Source organism: the organism of the source record quoted next, unplaced genomic scaffold (genome assembly GCF_019419815.1).
Source record: "Pyrus x bretschneideri cultivar Hongxiangsu unplaced genomic scaffold, Pyrus_bretschneideri_v1 Contig23, whole genome shotgun sequence".
Lineage (NCBI taxonomy): Eukaryota > Viridiplantae > Streptophyta > Magnoliopsida > Rosales > Rosaceae > Pyrus > Pyrus x bretschneideri.
Window position 1 is genome coordinate 4430456 of NW_025999535.1, and position 19819 is coordinate 4450274.

Below are 19819 nucleotides of genomic sequence, written 5' to 3' on the forward strand. Positions count from 1 at the left end.
AAAGAAAGTTTCATTTCATAAGGGAAGCATTGCAAGAGAGTACCATTGAACTGATCTACTGCAAGTCTCAGGATCAAATGGCAGACATCTTCACCAAAGCTCTACCTAAAGACAGATTTGTTTATCTCAGAGAGATGCTTGGGATCAAAACCAAAGTTCATTTGATGGGGAGTGTTGGAATCAAATGAAAGTTGTTTTCGATCTAATGGCTGAGAAGGAAGGGATCAACTGTTAAGTTATTACTTAGTCTTATAGGACAAGTGTTGGCTTAGATTTCTGTTTTATAGATTAAGGGCTCAGATAGCTTGTAACAAAAAGTGTTGTTCTGATATTTTCTATATAATATCTGTGCTACTGCTCTCTGTGCAGAGAGCTCTGCACATTCCAAAAATCCTTTCCTCTTCCGTGTAACATTTTCCTTCTTCAAAATATAAACTTCATGCAATTCTAGATTTTAACAGTTTTCATATAGCGAATTGGGCTCCACCAGAGTAATTTTTTCGAGGAAAAGACGCTTGGAGAGGGAGGGTTTGGCGGGGTTAACAAAGGATTTATACCAGAATTGGAGCCATATATATATACGTTGTTGTAAGAGGATATCAAGGGGTTCCGCGCAAGGACGAAGGATTATGCATGAGAAGCAAAAATTATCAGTCAACTTTGGCTTTGGAATCTTGTGCAACTGATTCGTTGGTGCCACGAAAGAAATTCGTACTTATGATATCTTGCTCCAATGGCAGCTTAGATTCTCATCTGTGCAAGGAACAGAGCTTGTTAACTTGGGGAGCAAGAAAAAAAATTGCTCAAGGCTTGGCCTTCATCATATGCAACTAGCAATTCAACTCTAGGTTCCATTGCCGAATCTCCCATCAAATTATATGCCGGTGTTGACGTGCCTACAGACGAGGAGGAAGGGGATCCGAGTTTGAATCTAACGATAGTGATGATATTTATTCTAATTCAGACAAGGATTAATGAAAAATTGTGATGTAAATATAATGATATGTATTGAATGGTATTTATTTTGTATACAAACAAAAGTTTCATTTAAAATTTGTAACAAAATTAATTTTAAAAAATTATTTAATTATTTAAACCAAAAAGTAAATTAAATTTACAGATTTGTACGACGATGTTTTATAAATCTTTGTCGTGCAAATATTTTAAAATTCGAGCCACCTACCACCAGCCCTTCCTCCTTCGGGAATCCACCACTGGAAAACTAGCTGATTTCACCACACATTTCAGATTCGTCATTGATTCCCAAAACAAAACCCCCTATGCAGACGGCCTCATGTTCTTCCTAGCGCCAAACGGGTCCATATTCAACCGCACGCTAGTAATGGGCGGCAGTCTTGGCCTCCCCGTGAAGAACCTGCCGGGAGACATGTCAAGGAGTTCTCGGTACCCATTTGTCGCAGTGGAGTTTGATATCTACACAGACAAGGACGAAAGCATGGATGATCCTGAAGGGGATCATGTGGAAAGCATGGATGATCCTGAAGTGGATCATGTGGGTATAGACATTAACTCGCTCAAGTCCCAAAAAATATTCAAGCCTTGGAACGGTGGCATTTTGGAAGGAAAAAAAAATAGTGCTGAAATTATGGTTACAATTCTACCTGAAAAAGTCTTAGCGTTACCTTCACTAGTTTGGTAAACGGCAGTCAAGTATTGATTTCTATTTATCACAAAGTCAATCTGACTCAGTACTTGCCCGATCTGGTCATTGCCGGATTCTCGCCTCCATGGCAACCTCGGGTGTTGCTTTTGCTTTGCATAAGATCTTCTCATGGGATTTTAACTCCACTTATCTACATGATTATGAAACTAATACAAACGCAACTTCTAATAGTATACTAATGTTCGTTGCACTGGGTGCTGGTGGGGGTTTTGTGTTGGTTGGTGCGTTTGGTTTTGTTTGGTTCATCTTGAGGAAGATGTGGAAAAGAGGAGAAAACATTGATGAACGTACTATGGCAAACATGGACTCGATTGCCAATGATTTCGAAAAGCAAACTGGCCCGAGGAAGTTTTCCTATAACAAGTTGGCTCGTGCGACAAGTAACTTTGCGGAGAGAGAAAAGCTTGGAGAGGGAGGATTTGGTGGGGTTTATAAAGGCTTCATAAAAGACTTGAAGTCATATGTGCGGCTAAGAGGATATCTAAGCGGTCTAGACAAGGGCTGAAGGAGTACGCATCAGAAGTAACAGTCATAAGTCGATTTAAGCATCGGAACCTAGTGCAACTCATTGGTTGGTGCCACGAAAAAAAGAGAGCTTCTACTTGTTTACGAGTTCATGCCAAACGGCAGTTTAGATTTCCATCTTTTCAGGGCTAAAGCCTTTTTGGTTTGGGAGGTAAGATACAAAATTGTGGAAGGTTTAGCGTGTGGTTTGTTCTATCTACACCAAGGATGGGAACAATGTGTGCTTAATAGGGATATCAAATCCAGCAATGTTATGTTGGATGTTAATTTCACAGTGAAACTTGGAGACTTTGGATTAGCTCGACTTGTGGACCACGGAAAGCAATCGAAAACAACTACTCTAGCAGGAACTAAGGGCTACGTGGCTCCGGAATATGTATCCACAGGCAAGGCTAGCAAGGAATTTGATGTTTATAGCTTTGGAGTTGTTGCTTTGGAGGTAGCCTGCGGGAGATAACCCATCAATTTCTCTAAGTTTGAAATTATTGAAACCAGTATATGGTGGAGTGGGTGTGGGAGCTTTATGGAGAAGGGAAAGTCCTTGAAGCAGCTGATCCGAAACTATGCGGAGGTTTTGATGCGAAGCAAATGGCGTGCTTGATGATTGTTGGGTTGTGGTGTGCTCACCCAAATTACAATATGAGGCCATCGATACAGCAAGCGATTCAAGTGCTTAACTTTGAAGTTTCATTGCCCATTCTCCCATCAATAATGCCCATGCCAATGGCACCATATTTTGCGCCTTAGTTGAATGTCTCTCATGTTCTCCCGTGATAGTACTCCTGGTTTGGTTTATCTATTTTGCTCCTTAATTTAATATGTCTCAATATTGCAAAAATTCGAGCTCTGGGCCTTAATTGTGAAAAGCCATAGAATGGTGGTTCATATTACCTTCAAAACTGGCGTTATAATTTGTGTAAACTATGTAATCTCATGATTGCAATTCATTGTATATTTACTACCACATGCCAAAGCCAAAACTACAATGGTATTTGGCTTTCCGTCTGAATATTCAGATTATATGAGGGTTATATTTTGTCAAGTTTGGTCCCTCAAGTTGGACCTTTCAATAAAAAAGATCTATGAAATAGAAAATCTGTCCATTTGGTCTCTGAAATGGGTCTCACAAATCAATTTGGTTCTTCTGTTAACCTGTCATCAATTTGATTCTTCTGTTAACCTATCATCAATTTGGTTCATGAGGTTTCCCGTTCAATATTCTTGAGAAAATGGCAAAAATGATAATTTTACAAAGGGAAGTGTTATTGACACTCCAAAAATCTCATTCTACACTCTTTATAAGTATATTTTTTTTTCCTAATATAGAAAGTTTGGAGTGCAAAATGAGATTTTTGAAATGCTAATAACAATTCCCTTTACAAATTTCAATGATTAAAATCAAATAACAATGACATATTAATCAAATATTGACAACACTACTGAAGTACTGATTAAATATAAATAATATATTGACAAAATCTGGAAAAATGATCATATAGCAATTAGGAAATGTAGTTTCGTGTTTTCAAGGTAACGGGCTGAAATAAAAAACTCAAGAAAATCAAAAGCCCCTTTTTAAGAAGTTTCCAAGATGTAGTTTTATCCTTTCAGGGTAACGGGCTGAACGCGTTGAAACTTGCAAGCCAACTTCGCACGACATGACATAGTTGATGACCCCAACTGCTGGTTTCGGAACACTTTCACTCACTACAGTCGGTCGCCCAGGTCTTCAAGTCCTTTCCCATGAAACTTCTCTATATATTTCCAACTGGAAATTTCAATCTGCAATCATCTGCTTCTCTATTTTAGACGACAGTTTCTCCAGCCCGCTCACTTGTCTCGTGGTGAATTGGTGACAAGAGAGCATCTCTCGTCTCATCAGCGCCAGTGTTTTTCTTTCCCACCAAAACACAAAATGGCTGCCCATGATTTGGCTATCATCGCACTCCTCTCACCGAAGCTTGATCATCACTTCCTTGTTATTCTCCTCCTGCTGTTAATCCCTTGTGCAGCTCCCTTATCTTTCGAATTTCCCACTTTCCGACAAAGTGATCACACCAACAGTACGGAAGAGTTGAAAAAATTAGTTACCGAGGGAGATGCTGTTATCGGCAACCAATCCATTTGCCTCACTGAAGGCAGCCTGGGTGGGGAAACAAATAAAGCTAATGGAAGTGTTGGCCGTGCTACCTACAGCGAATCCTTCCTGCTCCGGGACAATAATACAGGAAAACTTGCTGATTTCAACACAAGTTTCACGTTCATGATTGATACGAAAAACAGTGCCACCCCCTCCTATGTCGAGGGGCTGGCCTTCTTCTTAGCGCCAAATGGATCCTTACTCAACCGAGCACTTGGAGTAGGTAGCAGTATGGGCCTCCCTGTCAACAGCTCCGTGGAAAATGTTACTGAGCCAAGAAATGAGTACCCGTTTGTGGCAGTGAAGTTTGATATCCACAGGCCAACTGTGGAGGATCCGGACGGCGGTCGTGTGGGGATTGACATCAACTCTGTCAAGTCTAATATTTCCAGGCCTTGGAATAGTGGAATTCTGGAAGGAAAACTTAGTCGTGCTTGGATTCGTTATAATTCAAACTCGAAAAACCTTGGTGTTTCCTTCACCAATTATGCCAATGATACCCACGAGCAAGTAGTTGATTCTCTCAGTTACATGGTTGATCTGAATAAATGCTTGCCGGATTGGGTCATCGTTGGCTTTTCTGCTTCAACAGGTGCTTCTTCTGCTCTGCACATCACCGCGTGGAATTTCACTTCTACTCTGGTTGATGATGAATCTCTAACTCTTTCGGGGGAACAAAAAAAGCAAGAATCTCCAGTTCCCACGCCAGGCCATAGTTCTAAAGCCAAGTCAAGAAAACGCAAGAAATCTCTGGCGGTGATTATCGGTAGTACTACTGGTAGTGGTGGATTCATCTTGATCTGTGTCGTGGGTTTGGGTGTGTTCAACTCGTGCAAGAAAAGGATAGTCAGAGAAAGGACTGATACAAACCTTATGAGTCCTTATGACTTGGTTGACCAGTTACAGAAGGTGATTGGCGGCCCCAGGCAGATTTTGTACAGCGAATTGGCTTCCGCGACAGGACATTTTAGTGAGAGAGAAAAGCTTGGAGAGGGAAACTTTGGGGTGGTTTACAAGGGCTACCTAAAAGACTTGGACTCCTACGCTGCTGTTAAGAAGATACCAGTAATAGCTGAATCGGTGCTCAAGGAAGTTGTATCAGAAGTGAGGATCATCAGTCGACTTAGGCATCGGAATCTGATGCAACTCATCGGTTGGTGCCACGAAAAAGACAACTCCTACTGGCTTTCGAGTTCATGCCCAACGGTAGGTTAGATGCTCATTTGTTTGAAGAAGAAAGCTCGTTAGTTTGGGAGGTCCGATACAAAATTGCTCAAGGCTTAGCCTCCGGGTTGCTCTATCTACAACAAGATTTGGAACATTTTGTGCTGCATAGGGATGTCAAATCCAGGAACGTTATGTTGGATTCAAATTTCAACCCTAAACTAGGGGGGTTTGGGTTAGCAAAGCTTCTGGACCACGAAGAAGGAATAGACACTTTTATTGCCGGAACCTATGGCTACATGGCTCCTGAATTCATTGTAGACGGTAAATATTCCAAGAAAACAGATGTCTACAGCTTCGGAGTTGTTGCTTTGGAAATAGCCTGCGGGAGAAAACCCATTGATCGCCAGGCAGAAAGGAGTAAAATCGATATGGTGGAATGGGTTTGGGAGCTTTATGAAGAAGGGAAAGTCACAGAAGCAGCTGACCCAAAATTGTGTAGGAATTTTGATGAGAAGCAGATGGAGTGCTTGATGATTGTCGGATTGTGGTGTGCTCATCCGTGTGACAGTTCAAGACCTTCAATTCAAGAAGCAATTCGGGCGCTTAACTTCGAACTTCCATTGCCAATTCTCCCATCAAACAAGCCAATTTTTCCATCATCTCCTTCAATGTCAACTCCTCCTTCAATGTCACTCTCAAGGTTGACTAGCACTAATGCTTCTGAATCTCACCTGTACACAATCTTTCTCGCAGTCTGCTTTGTATTGAGGCTGCGCACCGCCATGATGAATAGAAAAATGAGAGGAGATGAAGCGAGAGAGAATGGAGGATGGATTAGGGAGCCGGGCTTCTGATTTTTCATCTTTCCGATGTTCCACCACCATCGAATGATAAGCTCGGCTATCTTTTTTCTATCGTTTCAATTGCTACGCTAGGAATTCTCCGATTATATATGAGTGTAAGTTATTAGTGAAAATTTGATTTGATCAAACAAGTTTTAGCTTGGGGCTCCCTAGAGTACTAATCCCATGATCATTTGGTAAGCAAATTTACAAGTACTGTGTTTTCAGACAACTGCATTTATAGACAACAACAGCATCAAGTAGCAGTGTAGCTTTCTAACATGCACCGGTGTATGAACGGCTTGATTGAGACCGTCAAAATCTAGACACGCAAATTCAGCCGTCCAATGTACCCATATACCGGTACATTGTAGAATTTTCGAGCAGTTATTTTACAAAAACACACAAGAATAATCCACACAAACTTGCACAATATCTTTTGCAGATAACAATACAGAAGAACCGAAATCCGAAAACCAAAAACCTGCACTCAGGATTCAAGAGGACTCATCTGATGAGCGAGATCTCCTCTTTGTTTCTTGCGCAAGACGAACACATTGGCCTCTTCGTACGCATAATCCGGGTGCACAATCATCGCTGTGCGTCGACTGCTTCCACTTTTCTTCTCGACTTTTTCCTTCCGTTCCGTTTTCGGATTTCTTTCTCTCACAATTCTCTGCTTCTGTCTCTCTCGCTCTCCAACGCTACCTTCTCTCGCTCTCCGACCTTGCGATCTCAGTCACGAAAATCTGCTTCTATCGCTCTCAGTAGCTTTTAAATTTCAGTTGAAGCGATTCTACTGGTCTCAAATTACACCATATTTGAGGGCGAAAATTTAATTCTGTAGTAGGGGAGAGCTTCCCTGTGATTCTTTAAAATCAAAGAGCTCCCCTATTACCATTGCAGCAGAGGTTCTTCAAATTCTCCCCATTTCTCATCCTAAACCCTAATTTCCAAACAACTATTTCTTAATTTCAAATTTTTTAATTTGTTCAGGCACGAGTACCGCGTGTATTTCTACAAGGTCTTCAAGCTTTACACAAAGCCATGGATCGCAAGACACTCCTCCCTCTGTTCTCTCACGCATCTTCAGCTCTGTCTCTTTCACTCTTTAGGTACCTGCCGCTGTTGCCGATCTGCAGGTAAAGCTTCAATTTCCATATAAAGGTTCCATTTTTCTTTATTTATGGAATTTGGGTTTTAATTTCAGCAATTTATTTTTATTAAATTTGGTTGTGTGGTTAATAATTTTTCTTCTTAATTTTACTAATATTTTGAGTTATTTTTTTTTCTTTACAAATTTCGATTAAATTGCATGCAGTTGAATTATTTTAAAATTCCCTGTATATTTATTATTTGTTTCCAATAGCAGGTAATCAGGTAGTATATTTTATGAAAACTCGAGAAGGTTAAGGATAAGCTCGCACCCAAACTCGAGAGTGACCCAACCTGTTTGCTCTGTTTTTGGATTTCGTTTTTAAATTTGATATTTATTTATTTTTAAATTTCTCTTCTAGGAGTTATGGAGGAGTTGGGGAGGAAGAGTCTTCAGCAACTGAGCTTCAAAGCTACGTCGCCTTTGCCCTCTTAATTTTCATCAAGGAAGACGATGGTCAGTTGGTACTATGTTTTCGAAAAATGATTTTTGAAGAAGTTTTTGGAAAGTTTTGAGATTTTTTAGCTTATGAATTCATATTTTTTTAGGAATCAAATGGACTTAAGATTGGTATTTTGAAATCCTCAAAATTTTCAGGCCTGTAGAAGAAGATGAGGACATTGAGATTGAGATAGCTGACGTTCTTTATGGTCTTAGACTCTTAGGAAGCAAACCCAAATTGAAAAACTTCGAAGTTCGAAACTAAAGAAAGAAATGGTATTAGTGATGGTTTTATGTTTTTTTTTTTTTATTTTATTTTAATTTTTGATACAAGGGATGTTCTGCTTTAAACTAATCTAATATGCGGTTGCAAGTAGGGTGTTTGAACTCGGGTGCATAGGGATGCGTATCCGCTGTAGCCAATATGACTACGCCTACGTTTGAGTCTAATGATTTTTATCTTTGTCTATTTGCATTTGTAGAGTCTGAGGAGAAGAAGGTGGAGGCTGAAAGTCAATGGACTCCCACAAGGAGAAAGTTGAAAATCCATTCGTAGATTTTTTTAACTTAAATTTCTGGGTTGTGCTCAAATTTTCGTTAAATTTGTGGGTTTTTTTGGCGTGATTTTATCTGCAAGTTCTGGTTGCATTGAAGGATGGTAAGCCTCTTCACTCTCCTCTTTTTTTTCTCTCTAAACTCTTTTTGTGGAATATATTTTGTTTGATTGCAGAGTTTTTGGTTCTTAAAAATCTCCAATTTTTTTTATTTGGTTTCCTCTTGATTATTGTTGCCTAAAACTCTATCAAGGGTTTGCTTTTTTGATTGTGACCTTAAACAGTCGAAGAAGGTTTATTTAATGGCTGAAGAAATTGACGATTGTTTGGTCATCAAATATTTCTCCTCTTTTGTTTGTTTGATTTCTTTCTAATATTCAAATAATTATTGTTGTGTAATCCTGATAGCACTGTTGCTGCAGCTCGAATAGACATGTACCAAAGCATGAGAGATGCTCTTGCGCAGCAGTATGGTGGCTTTGCAGCTCACAACACCGTATGTTCTTATTTTATTCTTGCGTTAGAGCATGCATATATTATCAGTTGGTAGATGTCATAGATCAACCCCTATAGTCTAATGTGAAGTAAAAAAAGAAGAAAAAACTCTAACTCTAATCAGATGTCTACTGAAAAGAAAACAAATCACATTACAGACCAATACCTTTTTGCAGTCTTCTTGACAACAACAATTTATCTGGGTATCTTCCGCCATAGTTCTCGGAGTTGCCAAGCTTATTAATACTGTATGTTTTCTTACTTCGGAACATAAATTTGTGCCTTAATTATGTTTTCATCCTTTCCTGAATTTTGGTACTGTTGGGAACAATTCTCTAGACTTTCCTTTTTCTACAACATAATTTGAGGGATGCAATCCCGTATCAAGTTTCTTAGCCCTATAATCTTATTTGTTTTGCAGTCAAGTTGACAACAACAACTTTGGTGGGACTACAATTCCAGATTTGTATAGCAACATGTCTAAACCGTTCAAGTTGTAAGTGCTGCTTCTGATTCTGTCTTTTAGTAAGTCTAAAGGTAAAATTGTGTGATCTAAGGACTACAATTTCTATTTATTCATACATCAGATTTAAAGCTCCAACTACGGAGGTGTAAATCCAAAAGATTTGTGATTAATCATAGCAACAATAGAGGGAATCATAGTTTTTGTTGGTAAACTCATATTTCCAACCACTGTGCAGGGAACATCTCCCGTTTCTGTCTGATGTTATATCACATTAGGTGATGGTGCTGGTTGTTTGGAATGACAATTGAGAAGTAGCTCTTAATATTTAACACAATGAATCATGTCAAGATTGAATATCTTTGTGTTTTTGTTGTTTCTTTCAGGAGTTTGACGAACTTACAATGGCCTATTCCTGATTTCAGTAGGATTCCAAACCTCGGTTATCCACAGGTTCGAGTTTAATTGTGTAAAAAATGGAGAGATTGATCACCGTCACTCATAGCTGCGTTTCAGGAAACAAGCTTATCTCTTCCCAATTTTGTGTACCCACTTTTTATTCATGATGGTTATTTCTCGCTTGCAACCCAATTTGCTGCTATAAAGTTTTGCGTTTTACAATCTGTTCATGCTTAAACCTCTTCCAACTTTGCAATTCTGTGTAAATCTTGCAGGTCAAGGTGGGACACCTATCTGGGCAATGTTGGGATGTCTAGGCTTGGGTGGAGACGTGGACTTATGGAAGTGTTGAAGTAGCTTAGCTCTATCTCAATAGCTCTCATCTGTTCTGTTTAAGCTCATTGGTGCTGACTCTGAGGTTTTTCAAAATTCTCTGTTTTCGAAATCTGAAGCTTAGAATCCCATTCAACCACAAGGAACTAGAATAATTGAAAAAAAAAAAAAATGTTTTGGCGTCCATAAAGAAGCATGTGCAATCCTCTAATTTTATTAATATAAACCAAGTGATGCAAATCCAGTAAAGATGTAAATAAGAGCTATTAGTGGAAAAAATAGTTGTATAATTCCAGGCCTTGAAGAAGGCTACAAAGTATATGAGAATAACGTATCTATATAGTGTTTATGTTTGTTCATTTCTCCCTTATGGTTTTTTATGTGTTAACGCTTGAACAATGATGCAGGTCAATCAAGCACATAAGATTCAGAAAGAAAACTCCACATCTGTTGCCAGCAATGCTCATGGGGAACCAAAGCCTAAAAATCTAAAGCCTTTTAGGTTTAGAACTGATGTATGTGAAACCTGTTGTGACCAATTTCTTTAAAAATATTAATAGCGTTGATGCTTAATATGATATGTTTTGGGTCTTTTTTTTTTAGGAAAGAGGGATGTTTAAGGAAGCAACTTTGGAGAAAAAAGTGCATGCACCACTGAAGGAGATCACATTAGTCAGGACTCCAGGGGTAAAGTCAACAAGCAAACATTAGAATGTGATACACGTATACTTGGGAGCTGCAAGTGCTTTGTGTGTGGTTTGAATCTGAACAATTACATTGTGTATCACTGTCATATAGGCAAATTTGTTACGTGTGATGGTGTATTTACGCATGACTGAAATGGATTATCTAATTTTATGCAATTTATAATTTTGGGTTTCTCTAATTTTCTGCTTTTTTGTGATTTATTTGATGAAAGTTTCAATCTTCAGGTACATTTTTCATATATATACTCATCAAATGTCACGATTACCGTTCCTCTGGTTTTTTGGGCTACAAATTAAATTTTGGTGTTTAAATTTCTTTAATGTGGTTCAAGATTAATTGATTTGATGTTCTAAGTTCTTTGTAGGTAAAACATTGGACCAGTTGGTCATATTTAGAAGAGCAAACGGGGATGGAGTTCTTGGTGTTGCATGAAGTTGATGTGCATGAGATGGACATCCATCCTGTCTCCAATGGAAGAAATTCGATGTCACCATCTTCAGCTTTCCTCATGCAGGCCATTACTCTAGGCTAAGTGAAAAGTACTCGGTCCTTACGGAGTAAGTCACTAATTATTCATTTCAATTAAATGCTGATTAGGATATTATGTGTAAATAGGATTGTAAATATGTTGTACATATAATTTTCAATCCCGCAACAACGCGCGGGCACCATTGCTAGTTTATTCTAATTCAGACAAGGATTAATGAAAAATTGTGATGTAAATGTAATGATATGTATTGAATGGTATTTATTTTGTATACAAACAAAAGTTTCTTTTAAAAAATTTGTAACAAAATTAATTTTAAAAAATTATTTAATTATTTAAACCAAAAAGTAAATTAAATTTACAGATTTGTACGAAGATGTTTTATAAATCTTTGTCGTGCAAATATTTTAAAATTCGAGCCACCTACCACCAGCTTCCTCCTTCGGGAATCCACCACTGGAAAACTAGCTGATTTCACCACACATTTCAGATTCGTCATTGATTCCCAAAACAAAACCCCCTATGCAGACGGCCTCATGTTCTTCCTAGCGCCAAACGGGTCCATATTCAACCGCACGCTAGTAATGGGCGGCAGTCTGGCCTCCCCGTGAAGAACCAGCCGGGAGACACGCCAAGGAGTTCACGGTACCCATTTGGCGCAGTGGAGTTTGATATCTACACAGACAAGGACGAAAGCATGGATGATCCTGAAGGGGATCATGTGGGTATAGACATTAACTCGCTCAAGTCCCAAAAAATATTCAAGCCTTGGAACGGTGGAATTTTGGAAGGAAAAATAAAATAGTGCTGAAATTATGGTTACAATTCTACCTGAAAAAGTCTTAGCGTTACCTTCACTAGTTTGGTAAATGGCAGTCAAGTATTGATTTCTATTTATCACAAAGTCAATCTGACTCAGTACTTGCCCGATCTGGTCATTGCCGGATTCTCGCCTCCATGGCAACCTCAGGTGTTGCTTTTGCTTTGCATAAGATCCTCTCATGGGATTTTAACTCCACTTATCTACATGATTATGAAACTAATACAAACGCAACTTCTAATAGTATACTAATGTTCGTTGCACTGGGTGCTGGCGGGGGTTTTGTGTTGGTTGGTGCGTTTGGTTTTGTTTGGTTCATCTTGAGGAAGATGTGGAAAAGAGGAGAAAACATTGATGAACGTACTATGGCAAACATGGACTCGATTGACAATGATTTCGAAAAGCAAACTGGCCCGAGGAAGTTTTCCTATAACAAGTTGGCTCGTGCGACAAGTAACTTTGCGGAGAGAGAAAAGCTTGGAGAGGGGGGATTTGGTGGGGTTTATAAAGGCTTCATAAAAGACTTGAACTCATATGTGCGGTTGAGAGGATGTCTAAGCGGTCGAGACAAGGGTTGAAGGAGTACGCATCAGAAGTAACCGTCATAAGTCGATTTAAGCATCGGAACCTAGTGCAACTCATTGGTTGGTGCCACGAAAAAAAGAGAGCTTCTACTTGTTTATGAGTTCGTGCCAAACGGCAGTTTAGATTTCCATCTTTTCAGGGCTAAAGCCTTGTTGGTTTGGGAGGTAAGATACAAAATTATGCAAGGTTTAGCGTGTGGTTTGTTCTATCTACACCAAGGATGGGAACAATGTCTGCTTAATAGGGATATCAAATCCAGCAATGTTGTGTTGGATGCTAATTTTGTTGGAGAACAATTTAGAAACAATAAAATAACAGATGTACAAAACTAAAATACTTATACTTTATTATTCACAAATACTTGCAATACAGAATGCAATAACACAATAATTACAAAAATTAATATGATACTAACTTGAATGAATTGAAGGTAGAGGCTAGCGCAAACGCTATGTCTTTCGAACAGTATTTCCGTCCCACTCGTGTGCTTGTGGTTCTACAACGTCTGTTCGACCAGGATACAACTATCTAATTCTACAACCCGCACTGGATTATAGAACTCTAGCGAATTGCTTTGTGTGTTTACTCTCTGAAAATTTTGTACGGAAGACAAAGGAGAAGAAAAAGATAATGATTGATGGAAATGAGAACTCCAGTTATATAGGCTCTTTCATACCTCTTCAAACACCTTTTAGATGTATCTGAAGCTATACAGCTCTTTCCAAAAAGATACAACTCTTTCCAAAGAGTTGTGTCTATTAATCAAAATGTTTTTAATTAATTTAATTAAAACTAATTGATCAGATTAATTTTAATTCTTTGGCCCCAAGGCCCTTGTCTTGATTAATTAATATTAATTAATATTAATATTATAGTATAGTCATCAAGCCTAATCCACACAACCATAAGGCCTAAGCCTTCAATCCATTTCCAAATGGTCCAAGTTCTAATTACTAAGAAAAAGGAATAAGCCTATATAAAGGCTAGTGAAAAAATATTGTTGACCAATGTGGGACAAGAGGGTCTCATACTCCAACAAATTTCACAGCGAAACTTGGAGACTTTGGATTAGCTCGACTTGTGGACCACGGAAAGCAATCGAAAACAACTACTCTAGCTGGAACTATGGGCTAGGTGGCTCCAGAATATGTATCCACAGGCAAGGCTAGCAAGGAATTTGATGTTTATAGCTTTGGAGTTGTTGCTTTGGAGGTAGCTTGCGGGAGATAACCCATCGATTTCTCTAAGTTTGAAATTATTGAAACCAGCATATGGTGGATTGGGTGTGGGAGCTTTATGGAGAAGGGAAAGTCCTTGAAGCAGCTGATCCGAAACTATGCGGAGGTTTTGATGCGAAGCAAATGGCGTGCTTGATGATTGTTGGGTTGTGGTGTGCTCACCCAAATTACAATATGAGGCCATCGATACAGCAAGCGATTCAAGTGCTTAACTTTGAAGTTCCATTGCCCATTCTCCCATCAATAATGCCCATGCCAATGGCACCATATTTTGCGCCTCAGTTGAATGTCTCTCATGTTGTCCCGTGATAGTACTCCTGGTTTGGTTTATCTATTTTGCTCCTCAATTTAATGTCTCAATATTGCAAAAATTCGACCTCTGGGCCTTAATTGTGAAAAGCCGTAGAATGGTGGTTCATATTAGCTTCAAAACTGGCGTTATAATTTGTATAAACTATGTAATCTCATGATTGCAATTCATTGTATATTTACTACCACATGCCAAAGCCAAAACTACAATGGTATTTGGCTTTCCGTCTGAATATTCAGATTATATGAGGGTTATATTTTGTCAAGTTTGGTCCCTCAAGTTGGACCTTTCAATAAAAAAGATCTATGAAATAGAAAATCTGTCCATTTGGTCTCTGAAATGGGTCTCACAAATCAATTTGGTTCTTCTGTTAACCTGTCATCAATTTGATTCTTCTGTTAACCTATCATCAATTTGGTTCATGAGGTTTCCCGTTCAATATTCTTGAGAAAATGGCAAAAATGATAATTTTACAAAGGGAAGTGTTATTGACACTCCAAAAATCTCATTCTACACTCTTTATAAGTATATTTTTTTTCCTAATATAGAAAGTTTGGAGTGCAAAATGAGATTTTTGAAATGCTAATAACAATTCCCTTTACAAATTTCAATGATTAAAATCAAATAACGATGACATATTAATCAAATATTGACAACACTACTGAAGTACTGATTAAATATAAATAATATATTGACAAAATCTGGAAAAAATGATCATATAGCTATTAGGAAATGTAGTTTCGTGTTTTCAAGGTAACGGGCTGAAATAAAAAACTCAAGAAAATCAAAAGCCCCTTTTTAAGAAGTTTCCAAGATGTAGTTTTATCCTTTCAGGGTAACGGGCTGAACGCGTTGAAACTTGCAAGCCAACTTCGCACGACATGACATAGTTGATGACCCCAACTGCTGGTTTCGGAACACTTTCACTCACTACAGTCGGTCGCCCAGGTCTTCAAGTCCTTTCCCATCAAACTTCTCTATATATTTCCAACTGGAAATTTCAATCTGCAATCATCTGCTTCTCTATTTTAGACGACAGTTTCTCCAGCCCGCTCACTTGTCTCGTGGTGAATTGGTGACAAGAGAGCATCTCTCGTCTCATCAGCGCCAGTGTTTTTCTTTCCCACCAAAACAAAAAATGGCTGCCCATGATTTGGCTATCATCACACTCCTCTCACCGAAGCTTGATCATCACTTCCTTGTTATTCTCCTCCTGCTGTTAATCCCTTGTGCAGCTCCCTTATCTTTCGAATTTCCCACTTTCCGACAAAGTGATCACACCAACAGTACGGAAGAGTTGAAAAAATTAGTTACCGAGGGAGATGCTGTTATCGGCAACCAATCCATTTGCCTCACTGAAGGCAGCCTGGGTGGGGAAACAAATAAAGCTAATGGAAGTGTTGGCCGTGCTACCTACAGCGAATCCTTCCTGCTCCGGGACAATAATACAGGAAAACTTACTGATTTCAAGACAAGTTTCACGTTCATGATTGATACTAAAAACAGTACCACCCCCTCCTATGTCGAGGGGCTGGCCTTCTTCTTAGCGCCAAATGGATCCTTACTCAACCGAGCACTTGGAGTAGGTAGCAGTATGGGCCTCCCTGTCAACAGCTCCGTGGAAAATGTTACTGAGCCAAGAAATGAGTACCCGTTTGTGGCAGTGGAGTTTGATATCCACAGGCCAACAGTGGAGGATCCAGACGGCGGTCGTGTGGGGATTGACATCAACTCTGTCAAGTCTAATATTACCAGGCCTTGGAATAGTGGAATTCTGGAAGGAAAACTTAGTCATGCTTGGATTCGTTATAATTCAAACTCGAAAAACCTTAGTGTTTCCTTCACCAATTATGCCAATGATACCCACGAGCAAGTAGTTGATTCTCTCAGTTACATGGTTGCTCTGAATAAATGCTTGCCGGATTGGGTCATCGTTGGCTTTTCTGCTTCAACAGGTGCTTCTTCTGCTCTGCACATCACCGCGTGGACTTTCACTTCTACTCTGGTTGATGATGAATCTCTAACTCTTTCGGGGGAACAAAAAAAGCAAGAATCTCCAGTTCCGACGCCAGGCCATAGTTCTAAAGCCAAGTCAAGAAAACGCAAGAAATCTCTGGCGGTGATTATCGGTAGTACTACTGGTAGTGGGGGATTCATCTTGATCTGTGTCGTGGGTTTGGGTGTGTTCAACTCGTGCAAGAAAAGGATAGTCAGAGAAAGGACTGATACAAACCTTATGAGTCCTTATGACTTGGTTGACCAGTTACAGAAGGTGATTGGCGGCGGCCCCAGGCAGTTTTCGCACAGCGAATTGGCTTCCGCGACAGGACATTTTAGTGAGAGAGAAAAGCTTGGAGAGGGAAACTTTGGGGTGGTTTACAAGGGCTACCTAAAAGACTTGGACTCCTACGCTGCTGTTAAGAAGATACCAGTAATAGCTGAATCGGTGCTCAAGGAAGTTGTATCAGAAGTGAGGATCATCAGTCGACTTAGGCATCGGAATCTGATGCAACTCATCGGTTGGTGCCACGAAAAGAGACAACTCCTACTGGCTTTCGAGTTCATGCCCAACGGTAGGTTAGATGCTCATTTGTTTGAAGAAGAAAGCTTGTTAGTTTGGGAGGTACGATACAAAATTGCTCAAGGCTTAGCCTCCGGGTTGCTCTATCTACAACAAGAATTGGAACATTTTGTGCTGCATAGGGATGTCAAATCCAGGAACGTTATGTTGGATTCAAATTTCAACCCTAAACTAGGGGGGTTTGGGTTAGCAAAGCTTCTGGACCACGAAGAAGGAATAGACACTTTTATTGCCGGAACCTATGGCTACATGGCTCCTGAATTATTTGTAGACGGTAAATATTCCAAGAAAACAGATGTCTACAGCTTCGGAGTTGTTGCTTTGGAAATAGCCTGCGGGAGAAAACCCATTGATCGCCAGGCAGAAAGGAGTAAAATCGATATGGTGGAATGGGTTTGGGAGCTTTATGAAGAAGGGAAAGTCACAGAAGCAGCTGACCCAAAATTGTGTAGGAATTTTGATGAGAAGCAGATGGAGTGCCTGATGATTGTCGGATTGTGGTGTGCTCATCCGTGTGACAGTTCAAGACCTTCAATTCAAGAAGCAATTCGAGCGCTTAACTTCGAACTTCCATTGCCAATTCTCCCATCAAACAAGCCAATTTTTCCAACATCTCCTTCAATGTCAACTCCTCCTTCAATGTCACTCTCGAGGTTGACTAGCTCTAATGCTTCTGAATCTCACCTGTACACAATCTTTCTCGCAGTCTGCTTTGTATTGAGGCTGCGCACCGCCATGATGAATAGAAAAATGAGAGGAGATGAAGCGAGAGAGAATGGAGGATGGATTAGGGGGCCGGGCTTCTGATTTTTCATCTTTCCGATGTTCCACCACCATCGAATGATAAGCTCGGCTATCTTTTTTCTATCGTTTCAATTGCTACGCTAGGAATTCTCCGATTATATATGAGTGTAAGTTATTAGTGAAAATTTGATTTGATCAAACAAGTTTTAGCTTGGGGCTCCCCAGAGTACTAATCCCATGATCATTTGGTAAGCAAATTTACAAGTACTGTGTTTTCAGACAACTGCATTTATAGACAACAACAGCATCAAGTAGCAGCGTAGCTTTCTAACATGCACCGGTGTTTGAACGGCTTGATTGAGACCGTCAAAATCTAGACACGCAAATTCAGCCGTCCAATGTACCCATTTACCGGTACATTGTAGAAAAATCGAGCAGTTATTTTACAAAAACACACAGGAATAATCCACACAAACTTGCACAATATCTTTTGCCAATACAGAAGAACCGAAATCCGAAAACCAAAAACCTGCACTCAGGATTCAAGAGGACTAATCTGATGAGCGAGTTCTCCTCTTTGTTTCTTGCGCAAGACGAACACATTGGCCTCTTCGTATGCATAATCCGGGTGCAAATCCTCATGAGGAACTTTCTCGATCGAAAAAACTCTCTCACACATTTCCCAGAACAGTTGGTGTGCTTCCGGGGACCTCACTTGGTACCCAAGCAAAACAACCCCGTCGTCCTTAACAAGCGCCTCCATGGTGGACACGAGCGGGCCCACAGTCTCCTCGATGTAGACAACGTCGGTCGCCACCACGACGTCGTACGGCGGACTCAGGGACTTGGCCTGATCGGCCGCCTTGTTCCAGTGCACGATGGCGTGCTTGATCGTTTTCCCCAGGACCGGCTTGTTGCGCTTGAGGTTGTGCTTCAGTGCGGGCATGACCGCGGGAATATCTGTGAGGACGAGGTCGGTCAGGCCGAGGAGGTACAGGCCCATGCCGGCAGCCCCGCATCCGGCGCCGAGCTCGACGGCGCGCTTGCCGTGGAAGTCGAGGAGGGCGGAGTAGGGGTTGTTGGGGTTGGGTGGGGCCCAGCGCTCGGCGAACTTGACGAGGACTAAGGAGCAGGGCCAGACGGAGGTGCCGACGTGGAAGGAGCCGTTGTCTTGTTGGAGGGAAAGGAGGGCGTCGCGCACCGGCAGCTCTATCACTGGTGAGTCGGTGAACTTCATGCCTCTTTTTTTTTCCTTTTTTTTTTTTTTACTCCCTACTCCCTCCTAAACCGAGGCTTTTTCTTCGTTTTGTGCTTTTGTTTGTTGCCTTTTGTATTTTCACATAGGATAGGATATTTGGATTTGAACATGGGATCTCGAGTGTAAAGTAAAATTTCTCATAAATAAAGCAACAAACCACTTACCACAAAATAAATTTTTTTTGATTATTTATTAGAAAATCTTATTTGAACTCATATAAAGAGGTTATATGAGCAAAAAAAATTTCGAGTCAAATAAAATTTTCCTTGTATATTATAAATTGTGGACAACTTTGCACTTATAAACATCGAACGGGTTACTATCATATCAATATTTAACATGTTTAATAATTGTGCCATGTTTAGGTTTGGAAAAATCGTCCAACTCATAATTGTGTTGTACTTAAGTTAGCCCTAATCATGCTCGTGTGGACACTTACTCAACATGCATACACAAATTGCCACCGCTAGATCCTCCACATATAAATGTGAGGTCGAACACACTATCAAGATCGATCTTGATAGTGCGTTAAGTAATTTAAAATGGAAGAAAAACAAGGTTTGTTAGATAAAATTGAAATGAAAAGGCGAATAATCAATTGGCTAAACAATTACTGATTAAAACCTTTTTAACATGGATAATTCTTGAAAGAGAACTTCAAAATTAAAACGAGAACTAAACGTTTTCGATCATCAAATTACGCACTTTTCAGTAAGGACATTCTTACCATAGAAACATTTCCAAATGGGTATTATCATATTTGATTAAATTACACCAATTCACTTACCAAAGTGATGGAACTGAAAAGAAGTTATTGAGCAAGATATACAATGTCCTACAAAGAACTAATCCTGTAAGTGTTGGCTGAACACTTAGTATGACCTTCAGA

General features: G+C 39.8%; 3 protein-coding genes, 2 long non-coding RNA genes and 2 pseudogenes across 12 annotated transcripts; 6 read left to right on the plus strand and 1 right to left on the minus strand.

The window, feature by feature from the left end:
* The first annotated feature begins 1132 nt into the window (after positions 1 to 1132).
* Positions 1133 to 2956, plus strand: LOC103931536 (annotated as a pseudogene).
* Positions 2957 to 3989: 1033 nt separating this feature from the next.
* On the plus strand, positions 3990 to 6439 carry LOC125477982 (L-type lectin-domain containing receptor kinase IX.1-like). Its single transcript, XM_048585560.1, is given in 2 exon segments — positions 3990 to 5516; positions 5519 to 6439. Coding segments are annotated over 2 exon segments (2244 nt in total). The 5' UTR covers positions 3990 to 4124; the 3' UTR covers positions 6371 to 6439.
* A 574-nt stretch (positions 6440 to 7013) lies between these two features.
* Positions 7014 to 9309, plus strand: LOC125477959. 3 transcript variants are annotated; one of them, XR_007258799.1, is made up of 4 exons: positions 7014 to 7269; positions 7355 to 7500; positions 8438 to 9005; positions 9181 to 9309. It is a non-coding gene; the product is annotated as an uncharacterized LOC125477959 (long non-coding RNA). The 3 variants fall into 3 exon arrangements; XR_007258798.1 differs by lacking the exon at positions 9181 to 9309 and adding an exon at positions 9163 to 9177; XR_007258800.1 differs by lacking the exons at positions 8438 to 9005; positions 9181 to 9309 and adding an exon at positions 7876 to 7906 and having other exon boundaries at positions 7016 to 7269.
* Positions 9310 to 9345: 36 nt separating this feature from the next.
* Positions 9346 to 11586, plus strand: LOC103965326. 6 transcript variants are annotated; one of them, XR_007258803.1, is made up of 6 exons: positions 9346 to 9500; positions 9854 to 10035; positions 10142 to 10284; positions 10607 to 10714; positions 10803 to 10978; positions 11272 to 11586. It is a non-coding gene; the product is annotated as an uncharacterized LOC103965326 (long non-coding RNA). The 6 variants fall into 6 exon arrangements; XR_007258804.1 differs by having other exon boundaries at positions 9347 to 9500; positions 10803 to 10955; XR_007258805.1 differs by having other exon boundaries at positions 9347 to 9500; positions 10803 to 10948.
* A 62-nt stretch (positions 11587 to 11648) lies between these two features.
* On the plus strand, positions 11649 to 14346 carry LOC125478141 (annotated as a pseudogene).
* Positions 14347 to 15332: 986 nt separating this feature from the next.
* On the plus strand, positions 15333 to 17905 carry LOC103931522 (L-type lectin-domain containing receptor kinase IX.1-like). Its single transcript, XM_009341033.3, has one exon. It carries the CDS (start codon positions 15486 to 15488, stop codon positions 17733 to 17735), a length of 2250 nt encoding a protein of 749 aa, XP_009339308.2. The 5' UTR covers positions 15333 to 15485; the 3' UTR covers positions 17736 to 17905.
* Positions 17906 to 18102: 197 nt separating this feature from the next.
* On the minus strand, positions 18103 to 19141 carry LOC103931521 (protein N-lysine methyltransferase METTL21A). Its single transcript, XM_009341032.3, has one exon. The coding sequence runs from the start codon at positions 18907 to 18909 to the stop codon at positions 18208 to 18210; it is 702 nt and encodes a 233-aa protein (XP_009339307.2). The 5' UTR covers positions 18910 to 19141; the 3' UTR covers positions 18103 to 18207.
* Between the last annotated feature and the right edge of the window lie 678 nt (positions 19142 to 19819).